Source organism: Hypomesus transpacificus, chromosome 13 (assembly GCF_021917145.1).
Source record: "Hypomesus transpacificus isolate Combined female chromosome 13, fHypTra1, whole genome shotgun sequence".
Taxonomy (NCBI): domain Eukaryota; kingdom Metazoa; phylum Chordata; class Actinopteri; order Osmeriformes; family Osmeridae; genus Hypomesus; species Hypomesus transpacificus.
The window spans coordinates 4,292,006-4,303,749 of record NC_061072.1 but is presented as its reverse complement, the minus strand read 5'-3'; the positions used below and the strand labels follow the sequence as shown (position 1 = coordinate 4,303,749).

The following is an 11,744-nucleotide window of genomic DNA, read 5'->3' as shown; positions in this document are numbered from 1 at the left end:
GGAGAGAACATACAATAAGACTGCCTCCCTCACCCTGACTTCTGTCAATACTAATCTATCTTTCTCACGCTCTCAATGGCTCTCTGTCTCTCTCACACACACTTCTCATTCTCGCGATCTGTCTCTTTCTCCCCTACACAGAAACACACACACACATTAACGACCTGTGGACCGACACTCATCTTCTGACTGAGTTCTGGACACATAGGCTACTTTGTTCTTCAGGAGTGATAGGCCTCTACTGCCATTTAATCACCCTCCACGCATCTCATAATACAACGTAGCCTATCATCCGAAACGAACAGGAACTATTTCCTGATGTATGCGAAATATTAAAGGTACTGGTAGAGTCTACATCTTCAATTAAGTTCTTAAACGTATAACGTTAGACAACTAGCCCTGTTTCACATAGACCCTCAACCAATGAGATAGGTTCGTTTTATTTTATTGGCTACTAGCCTACATTAATTGAATTGATGGCAAGTTTTATTTTCTAACATAAACTTTTGTAGATTTCTCAAGTAATTTTCAGAGCAAGTGTTCTTTATAAACTGGCACATTATTGACTTGTTCACCAAAACTCACTTTATCTTCCAATTCAATTAGCCGTGAGAACTATAGGCCGAAAGATAAAGGCAAAACTAAATAAATAGCCTACATTACAGCACTTGAAGTATAATGACATTAATTACAGAGCAAATCTTATTGACATTCAAATAGGCTACAGCTTGAAAACACTTCAAAACACTTTCCACAATGAGACGATAACCGCTCGTGGCTAATGAGTGAGCCATTAGCCGATAGTTAGGCCTAACCTTCATAACTTAACTTTAGAAATAACTCAATCTAGGCTCCCTCAGGCCGTCCATTGCAAATGGAGAATTCTACATGATAGGTACAAAAATCTAACACAATGAAATCTTATAAAGTTAACTAACTTCATCTCTTGACCTGTTACTTTTTCCAGGTCCTTCACCGTTTTAACAAATACTATACAAATACTAAGATATTAATCCATTCCAACACAAAAATGTGGGGAAATAAAAATAAACATATTGACTGTAATACGCTTAACAGTTACATATTTATTGTAAGTCGTGAATTGCAAGAACTCTGACCAATACAGTAATGTATTTGACCATTAATATTATTATTTTACTAGAATGGTATAGAACAATTGTTCATGCTCAAACTATTTAAAATATTGTAAAAGTGAAAAGTGCTCATCACTTAATCTATAAAGGATACTGGATATCTGTATTCTGATACAGCCCTGATAGGCTACCTTGACATTCAGTGGCCCTAGTGCCACCAGACATCAAGCTAGGATTGTAATCTATTTACAACAATACTCTGTGAAATCCCTTTAGACTGTATTGGTTTGAACACTACGAGACACTGTACCAAATCACAGCATTTCTGATGAGGAGCCCTGGGCCCCCTTGGACTAGTTCACAATGAGCTAACTGTGGTCATACTTGCTCAATTGAACATCGTTCATATGTTGTTTTATGACCTTATAGTGACATCTAAAATACACAATGGATGTTAAATTATACTTCTAAGTCAAAACTCAGGGCATTCTTAATCTATTCCAACATATCAAAGGAATTACTTCTTAGTATGTTAGTCACCATAAAATGATTCTACAAATACATTTAGTACTAAACCAATTCTAGACTAACAGTAAAAGTTATAAGAATCAAAAACTTGATCTAATGTAAACTCTAACATGCTTGTAGATCCTTTAGAATGTTTGACCTTTTCTTGTAGAAAGCAGACCCAAATCTACATTCCACAATTCTACCCCCAAGGCATGTGATGCTTGACCATCTTACAGTACATTACAAGCAATATTTTCCCCACAGCGCAATGTCCTTCCACATTTCCATTCTCAATTCATCCTTTCGACCCCAGCTGTAGTAGGAAACACAGCACCCTTCATTCACTGAACAGTCAACAGGATATTCAGGACCCCTCTCAGCCCCCCCCCCCCCCCTTCACAGCCACTTCAGAACCCAGCATTCCTTCATTCTCATATGTTCGAGTCCCAAACAGAAAGAACTAGTGTTCTAATTCTGGTGTTATACTTTAAATAGTTAGATTGCTCTGTTTTCTCTGAATACATATAGCTTCAAGTCCGGCAGCCATTGTCAATCCTTTCTGACCCTGGCTGACAACACACACACACACACACACTCACAGCAGCAGCAGTAGCCAGAGCAGCAGTAGCAACACTGTGTTTCAGAATCTCTACCAGACCTTTGGCCTGTGTTCCAGGCTGTCTCGGACAGGGCACGCTCAGCGCTGGTTTACCCAGCGCTGACGTGCTAAAGCCCCCTAGCAGGGCCTCTCTGGGTGCCTGCTTCCTCCAGCTCTGCTGACACATCCTTACAATACTAACCACTGCATTCTGAAAAACAAGATTGTTCACTCAATGTCATTAACAAGGCTGTTGTCATGAGAGAAGATCGTCACTGACCTTCTAGTCAGAGCGGAGGAGGTATTCACAGATACCTTGAATGGACCAGCCTTGCTCTGGTTCCAGTTGGTGTAACATTGCAATGATGTAGTAGAGGGTGTAACTGTATAAGTCTGTAGGCTGCTGACCAGCAGTTTTTGACTAGCGTGCTAGGGCATGAATCTATCACAGTATTAACTGGAATGTGATTGATAGAAATTGATTTCGGCAGACTACCAGATGAATGTGGCACCCGTGATCTAAACAGATGGGAAGATGTCTGTCTGTCTGTGTGTTGTGTGTAAGAGAAAGACAAGGAAAGAAAGAGAGAGAGACAGAGAACGAGGTGTATGTGTGTGTGTGTGTGGGGGGGCCTTGGACAGAGAGGAGGAAGATGGGGGAGAGGAACGAAAAGGGGGAGACTTCGGGGTTACTATGGAAACTATCTCCGTATCAGCACCTGCTTCCCGGCTCTCTTTGCTTCTTTTTTCTTCTTCGTCTTCTTCTTCCTCACTTCTTCCACGGCACTCGCCCCAAATCGTGAACTGACCTTATCACTAAAGCCTTATCAAATAAGAACGCAGTGCTGAAAAGCATGTACAGTTCTTACAAGGAACATCTGAAATAGGAAAATAACAGACTTCCTGTTGTCCAGTGGTCCGTCAATAGATCCAGCTCCATGTGAACACCACTCAAAACCCAGAAGAAGACCCCACCGTAAACGCATGGCTGCAACACATACATTGTGGCATCCTCGTTTGGGGCTCTTGAAAGAGACAAACACTTGCAATAAATTACATTTTGTATTGTTTATATGATATTATAATCTACGTATATGATAGATATTAGTTCAAGTAAACAATGGAAAAATACAGTCCAACCTCCATCTTTTTTCTCAGGTACTTTTCTAAATGTGTTACTAACAGTTACCCTGGGTGTGAAAACAGTTTTAGAGCTGGCTAATTACTCTGCAGTAACACAACACAGCAGGGCCCTGCACGCCCCTCAGGGTGAGCCAGAGGTGTTCTGTGGTGAGAGGGAATTGTGGTGAGTGTTTCTTCCACTATACAGCCATACTGTATCTCCCTTCTTCTACCACCCCATTTAGTTATTCTTCTCTCTCCCTTCCGTCGTATCTCTCTCTTTCTCTCCCTCTGACAAGCTGTCAGTGAGCAGTGACCCCTGACTCTTTGCCCACTCAGCAGAGAGAAGGTCAGTGTGTGTGTGTGTGTGTGCGTGTAGCAATGTGTGTGTCTGAACTACTAGCAGGGAGAATATAAAGCCAAAAATAAAAACCTGGTCTGTCAGCACACACAGACTGTGCCAATGCGTGTGTGTGATTCTCTGTCTGAATGAGGGACTCGAGGTTTGTAACAGTGACTAAACAGCAAGGAGTTGTTTTTACATTCAGAGATCCTAGGGTAAATTTGGTCAGACTCAATTAGATGTGGTTACATACGTGAGAGTGTGTGAATGTGCTATTGATTCTAATGGATGAGTTTAACACCATTGTTTAATGACTGCATCGTATACTTACCTCTGCTGTGGAGAGAGTTGCCGTGGGTCCATCTGATGCTCCCTCCACAACAGGACCCAAACGATGGTCAGAGAGAGACAGAGAGGGTGGGAAAGAGAGGGCGAGAAAGAGAAAGTGAGGGCGAGAGACTGTGTGACAAGCATCCACCCCTCTTTAAATGAGATTAAATGGGAGGTTTGTCTCTAATCGTGTTGTAATGACTTTCCATGTAGGTCATATATTTACTAATTCCACTTGCCAATAGTGCAAACAGCAAATTGTGCAGGTGTGTGTGCGTGTGTATGTTTTGTATGAGAGAAAGTGTGTTGGGGGAGGTCATTTCTGTGCAACCTCAGTCTCATTTGTAATAATAGTACAGCCCTGTCCTTGAATAAATGTAATATTTGAAAACAAAATAACATTAACCCTGTCTGTTTGTCACACACAAACGTGACTACACGTACCCAGACAGCAGGCTATAGATCTGGAGTTCATTAGGACCCTTTCCAGGCATTAGCATTGATCAGATGACCCACAGAAGGAGCCTGGAAGTCAGAAGTGCAGAGTGCACCAAGCCGGTCTGTGTGCGGACGTCCTAATGGAAAGGCTTACTGGCGATCTATAGTTCATTACATTCCTCCTCGAGCCACCAATCAACCTGCGAGTGTGTCTCAAAACGACGCCAAGGCCCAAGGCTGTCTTCTGGCCTGGAGGAGGCTGGAGGTCAGGAGTCAGAGAGGTCGGTGACAGAGTAAATCCATATAGTAACCAAGTCACTAGAAGAACATAAACCTTCCTCCTCCAACTAACCACTAAATATATCAGGCCCTCATCCAGGTTCCCAAGGGGCTGGAACTGGGCAGGGTTCCATCCAACCGTGGTGCAGCCCCCTTCAGACTGTGACAACAGCAGGAGAGGGCTCCATTCCACAAGCACACACAGAGACATGCTTCCTCACAAGGAGAGCCTGACCTCACATCCCGTTAAGCCACCGGAAGTGCCTTGTTTGTGTGTGTGTGTGTGTCTGTACGTGCGTGTAGGCAGTACTTTGGGAATGATGAGTTGATGATGATACTATCACACTGAAATAGAACATCAAAGCGGTACCATAGTGACGCCAGCAGCGCTCCCGTCCGTTTAGTCGCTGATTTAATTATCTTTATCTTTAAGGGAACAAAGTGGCTAAACGCACTGCAGGGAGGGGGGAGGTAAACAGAGAGGACAGGAAGATGAAGTAAGGGTGACAGAGGGGGTGACGGCAAAGACAAATTTGGGGGTGAGAGGAAAAGAGGGAAAAGGAGAATGGAAGGAGAGAGAAAGATGGATTATAGAGGACGGACCAAATAAGACACAGGAAATAAGAGAGTGTGGAAGGTGGGGGGAGACGGCTGGGAGAGATGGAAGGAAGGAAATGGTGAGGGAAGGGGAAAGAGAGTCTGACTGATGGGGAAAGAGAAGGAGGCGAAAGAGAAGGCACGTGGAGAGAGTGTGTTTCAGATGATCAGGTGTTTGGCGGTCTCCTCAGAGATTTCACACATATGCTTCAGATCTTCTGTGATATTTGCACTCTGTGTGTCTGTGTTTTTCAGTACGTGTGTGTGTGTGTGTGTGTGCAAGTGACAGACAGAAACACATAGGGAGTAAAAAGAGACAAAGGGAGAGAAAAAGAGAGAGAGATGGGGGGAGGGAGGGAGGGAGGGAGGGAGGGAGGGAGGGAGGGAGGGAGGGAGGGAGGGAGGGAGGGAGGGAGGGAGGGAAAGAAAGAAAGAAAGAAAGAAAGAGAAAGAAAGGGAGAGTTAAAGAGAGAGAGGGAGAGTTAAAGAGAGAAGGAGAAAGAGAGAGGGAGGGAAAGAGAAAGAAAGAGAGGGAGCGGAAGAGAGCGAGCGAGAGAGAGAGAGAGAGAGAGAGAGAGAGAGAGAGAGAGAGAGAGAGAGAGAGAGAGAGAGAGAGAGAGAGAGAGAGAAAGAAAGAAAGAAAGAGAAAGAGAGAGAGGGAGGGAGGAAGAGTTAAAGAGAGAGAGGGAGTGTTAAAGAGAGAAGGAAAAAGAGAGAGGGAGGGAAAGGGAAAGAAAGAGAGGGAGCGGAAGAAAGAGAGAGAGTGAGAGAGAGTGAGAGGCGTGTGGTGTGTCGCTGAGGTGTGCTCTGTGACTGAGTTAGAATAACATGGGGAGGCATTGCTGCTGTTAAACTTTATGGGGGATTGAAAATGGACAATTAGCATCCCAACGATCTGACAGTCACCTGGTGCCTTCTCCTCCCTGTTGTCATGGTAACCAATTCTCTGCACAACCAGGCGCTCTAATTTTTTGTGGTTTTGAGGGAGCCTCTACTCTGAGTGAACCCCCCCACCCAACTCACACCCCTACCCCCCCCCCCCCCCCACCTAGGACAAGACACTCCCTTATTCCCTGTTTATGAGCCCCTTCTTTCACACTGTTTGTGACTAAAGGACCTTCAGCCTCTGTTTCCTTTTGATATTCTTTGCTTTATCTCCTTCCCCTTCGCTATTCCTCTCTTGTTTATTTTCTTCCTCCTTCCCCCTCTTTTCTGCTCTCCTGGCTGGTCCCCCATCTCCTCTTTCTAATCTATGCTGCTCTTTCTCCACCTCCTTCCTCCGATCACCAGGTTGCTAGGCAACTGTGCTCCATTGATCTAGAGAAGCAGGATGACAAGCTCACATAGCTGTCATGAAAAATGCACACACACACGGCCACACACAGCAATAATACACACACATGCACAAGCACACACCGACCTACACATTTCATCAAAAACCTTTGTGTTAATGGCACCTTTCGAACAAATAGTTTGTTTTTATACCTGAACTGTAGAGGACATGGAACAGAGGAAGAGAGGGAAGTGAGACAGAAGGAAAGGAAGAGGAGGGGGTTGGCTGAGGGATCTTTTCACATATCTTACCTCCTTTTTCTTCATCTTCTGCAACTACAGTACCACGAATACCACTATTGTGCTATACTGACTGTGCTACACTTTTAACAAAATGGCCTTTATACTATAAAAATCCTACAGCAAATACTTCCAACAATGACATGACTATACAACTGTGTTTAAACTACTTTCCTCTCATATGAATAGGATCAACAAATCTCAAAACTGCAACACTACACTGTTCATACACTACACGATCCCACAGAAGGCTATAATACCCTATAGCTCTACTAACTACAGTGCATTTCTTTTTTATACAATAAATATACTCATAATTATAACATTTAGTATGCAGAGCAGTAGGCTATTTAGTAGCAGACGATTTTATAAAAACATCAATATTTATTATTAAGTCTTAGCACCATCTGGTGTTCGAAACATGCCATTATAATCCTGACATTCGCCTTTAGCGAGCCGAACAAGAGTCGGTTCTTCAGTTCTGTACGTTCTGTAAGTTGTCTTAGGAATCGACAGATTCATAGGTCGTCTCTACATCCACGAACGTACTGTATTCGCAAGCAGAAAACATGCTTCAAGTAGTAGCATATGTTTGCTGCGTCTGTTAGCTAGTTATGTGAATTAGTTACTGTAGACTCTCAGTATACTATAAACTGTCTGCCAGTGCTTGCGAAAACATGAAATAGTTATGATTTATGAAAGCTAAATTCAATTTAATAATAGCTACAGTATAGCTGGCTAGCTAATGCTCGCTATATCCAGATAGCTACCAGCTAATCTAGGCTACCTCGCATACAGTAGCTTCTATGTAAGCTGGCTAGCTAACACCAGTAGTTTGTTTGTGGTGTCCAGTTAGTTGTTGCCATGTGGGTTTTTGGATACGGTTCTCTAATATGGAAAGTTGATTTTCCTTATGAGGAGAAACGTGTGGGCTACATCAAAGGTTTCAGTCGCCGGTTCTGGCAGGGCAGCACCGATCACCGTGGAGTACCTGGAAAGGTGAGCCTGGACTGGAGAAACTGTACAGTACCTAACATGTGGCTTGCTAGAAACTAGCTAACCAGCTAGCTTGGTAGAATAGCCAACGCTAGCTTGCTCATGGTCAGGGACTGTGTGTCTAACCTTTCTTGATCGTTGAGAGTGAGATAGTAATCATTCTCTCGCTTCTCTTCCCATCCAGCCTGGACGGGTCGTCACCCTTGTGGAAGAGGCTGAGGTGAGCGGAGACGACACATTTCAAGTGACAAGTTTATTACTGTTGTAGCCATTTATAACAAGTTCAGGTACCTCTCGACAAACCCTAGCGGGTTTTCTAAAACTATAATAAATAACATGTTATACATACATAGCCTACTGTTAGTGCAAACTCATAGGTAATATACCCCATATAATATAGTAATAATTTGAAAATGTGAATACGAATGAATAATTCACCTAACAACTGAGAATACCTAAATTAGGAATATAGGCTGACCTCAAAAGCCTAAGCCAGGGTCAGGGTACTGTTTTCCACCTGTCCTGCTACACCACAGTACATTTACAGCCATGTATGGCTGGGAGAACTGATGAGTTCCCATGGTCATGAAAAACCTGGAAAAGTCAGGATATAAAATATTGTGACTTCCAGGTCTAGAAAGGTTATGGACATTAATAAAATCCTTTACTATCCTTGAAAGGAAAAGTCATGAACATCTTTGAGACAATACGTATGCATGAAGTAGGCTAAAACTTTGAAAGGTCAACGGTGTCATAGGAACTGACGGTGCAGAAATTCTGTTACTACAACAACAGATCAAAGAAGATCCACAACCTGACAAATGTGTCTTTATCTTGCTATCTGTCTGTCTCCATCTCTCTACCTGATTGTAAATATTGTGTGTACCCTCCAGGGGTGTGTGTGGGGTGTGGCGTACAAACTGCCAACAGGGAGAGAGGAAGAAGTGAAGCGTTACCTCGACTACCGGGAGAAGGGTGGTTACCGGGTCATCACTGTGACCTTCCACCCCCGGCCACCCCTCACCCCGCCCCCTGGTGAAGCGCTGCTCTACATCGGCTCCCATGACAACCCAGACTACCTAGGCCCCGCCCCGCTGGAGCACATAGCCAATCAGATTGTGGACGCGGTAGGGCCAAGTGGACGGAACACTGAGTACCTGTTCCAATTGGCTGAGGCTTTGAGGACGATCCTGCCTGAGGACTCGGACTCACATCTATTCTCCTTGGAGACTCTGGTCAGAGACAGACTACAAGGAGCTCAGTAACACACGCACAGACTGGTACAGAGCCTAAAGAGGACAGCCAGTATGTTTTGACTTCACATAACTTTCTGTCTTCATGGTAACAGGGCAGGGCTGTGTTGTCTGTATATTGTACCAGTGCTTAAGTTGTGCCGGATCCTGCCAGAACAGGAGACCTCTCTGGTTTTGAATGTCTGTGTTCCGGTACCTATTTGCGGCAATCCGGTACCTCATGTGGTAAATTACGCATGGCGATGTGCTCATTTGCGTGTTGTTCAGAGTCATTTAAACTATTTTAACTTATTGCCATAACATTTGTATAATGCAAATTATTAATAGGTGGGGATTTGTGTAGCTTACATAGCAGGTTGTTTTCAGCACTGTGTTGCCCAAAGAAATCTCACCAGAAGTCGCTATTGGCTCTCTGAAAAGTAGCTTAAAGTTGCTAGATGAATATGTAAATTCAAACCAAGGTGTGGGGGTGGGGGTAACTTAACATGACTGTTGGCTATGACAACATGGAGGGACAGTTACAGTTATATTGCTGCTGCTCAACGACAAAAGATAGATTTTCAAAGTAGCTAAATTGTCAACACTACGCGTTCTGGAACCCATGCCTGCCCCTCCGCTCTCCTATGCACTTTGCGTTCTGGCACTTTCCGATTTACAAATTAAGCATAACAAACACCTGTCTGTACTAGCTGCTGGCAGTCTACAGTTAATCAAGACATTTCAATGTAGCCATAAATAGTATACGTATAATACAATACTTGTCCTTGAAATGCAAAATGTGATAGCATCTAGCATTATACAGGATATGATGTAAGACATGCCGTCCGTGCTGGAGCAGTATGTGTCGCTGGGCAGTGTGGTCCTCACTGTTGGTTTGGAATGTTTGATTGGATGGAAAGACACAAGGCTGCAGTAACCTGAAGTGTGTACTGTGAGTTGGTTGTAAATCAGATCAGTAACACTGGGAAGAGCCCTCAGATCTGAGTGTTCATCCCTTTATGGCCGCTGTAAATTGATAAATGAGGTGGACTGCTGGGTAGTGATGAGGCACTGTTGACAGTCTATACCCATATGAAGTATTACCTGTGCAATTTGAGCTTTTACTATTGATTTCTGTGTTAACCGGAGGGCACATTTAAAGAGCTGGTATTTATACCTGCCACATGCAGGTTTTGTTGATGCCTTGTCTGCACACTTGGTTCCTCTAAATAAAAACACACTTATTCATTCGAGTCTGAAACAGGTTTCATTGCCAACAAAACAGTCAAAGTGTTAATAATTCAAACTAATTATGGCAAATAACCCTAACAAATACATTTGTGTCGGTGACAAGTTCCTGCACGGATGACAATGTATCTTCAGAAGGGTTCAAGTCAAGATTCTACTGTTGTTGACAGGGCAACAGAGGTACGTCCATCAAAGCCAAACCTGAAAAAGAAGACGTCTACATTCTACTCGAGTCAAATCCACACGCACTCCCAAGGTGGTCTGAAGTCATGTTTATTGGCTTTGGTCTACAGCACAGCTATAGAACATGTTTGGCACTACGCTACATCTGTACTCTTTCAGAGAGGAACACCTGAAACATTATTCAGATCAGTGCATATTAAAGTCAACCATCCCACCAGTCCTACTGCAGGTGCTGTGAACACGGAGAGGCCTTGGGCAGAGAGAGAGAGAGAGAGGGAGGGAGGGAGGGAGAGAGGCCTTGGGCAGAGAGAGAGAGAGAGAGAGAGGGAGGGAGGGAGAGAGGCCTTGGGCAGAGAGAGAGAGGGAGGAGAGAGAGGCCATGGACAGAGAGAGATAGGGAGGGAGGGAGGGAGAGAGAGAGAGCGAGGGAAGGAGAGAGAGAGGCCTTGGATAGAGAGAGAGGGAGAGAGGCCATGGGCAGAGAGAGGGAGAGAGAGAGGCCTTGGGCACGTGAGTCTTGTTTTCTATGTTTACGATCTGTGCTGCAACACTTTGAATTTGAAAGGATGCGCTGAGCTTCAACTCCTGTCTGGGAAGGTATTTTCATTCCTACTTGGCATCTCCTACTGTGGTCCTTCCAGGCCTATACTGCTGCTGGTGTTGGTTCCGGTTCATTTCACCGGGCTCTTTGCTTTCTGTTTCCCCTCAGCATTTAAAATGTGTGCTCCATTAGATTCAGATCGAATTATTGACTTGGCAAGCTAATAACTGGCCATGAAGAAGTCCTTGGTTGCTCTGGCATTGTGTTTGTGGCGAGTGTCTTGCTGCATGAGGACCCGCTATCCAATGAGTTTAGAGCCATTTGGTTGTATCTGGGCAGATCAGAGTTTTCTCTTTTCTTTTTTTCCTGTACTACACAGAGTGAAACCTCCCGCTGCTCTCAGTAGTCACTTAATCAGTGAAGACATGGAGCCTGTTCCTACAGCAGCCACACATGTCCAAACATGACCAAACTTCACTGGCGAGGTGGGATCCTTTGCCATGTGGACATGGTTATTTTTTCCAGAACTCTTTATTCCAGAACATTCCAGGATCTTGAGGTACTTTGTATTAAACAGTAATGCTGTTCACGGATGTTCTTGATGCCTACATCCTGGAGGTTGTCTGGTTTAATGGGCTTATCCTGTTTTTCTTCTTACAAC

At 44.0% G+C, this 11,744-nt stretch overlaps 1 protein-coding gene across 1 annotated transcript; it reads left to right on the top strand.

Annotated features, from left to right (window-relative positions):
• The first annotated feature begins 7,401 nt into the window (after positions 1-7,401).
• chac2 (ChaC, cation transport regulator homolog 2 (E. coli)) lies at positions 7,402-10,353 on the top strand. Its single transcript, XM_047031831.1, has 3 exons — positions 7,402-7,882; positions 8,064-8,099; positions 8,773-10,353. Exons 1-3 carry the CDS (start codon positions 7,748-7,750, stop codon positions 9,142-9,144), a joined length of 543 nt encoding a protein of 180 aa, XP_046887787.1. The 5' UTR covers positions 7,402-7,747; the 3' UTR covers positions 9,145-10,353.
• The last annotated feature ends 1,391 nt before the right edge of the window (positions 10,354-11,744 follow it).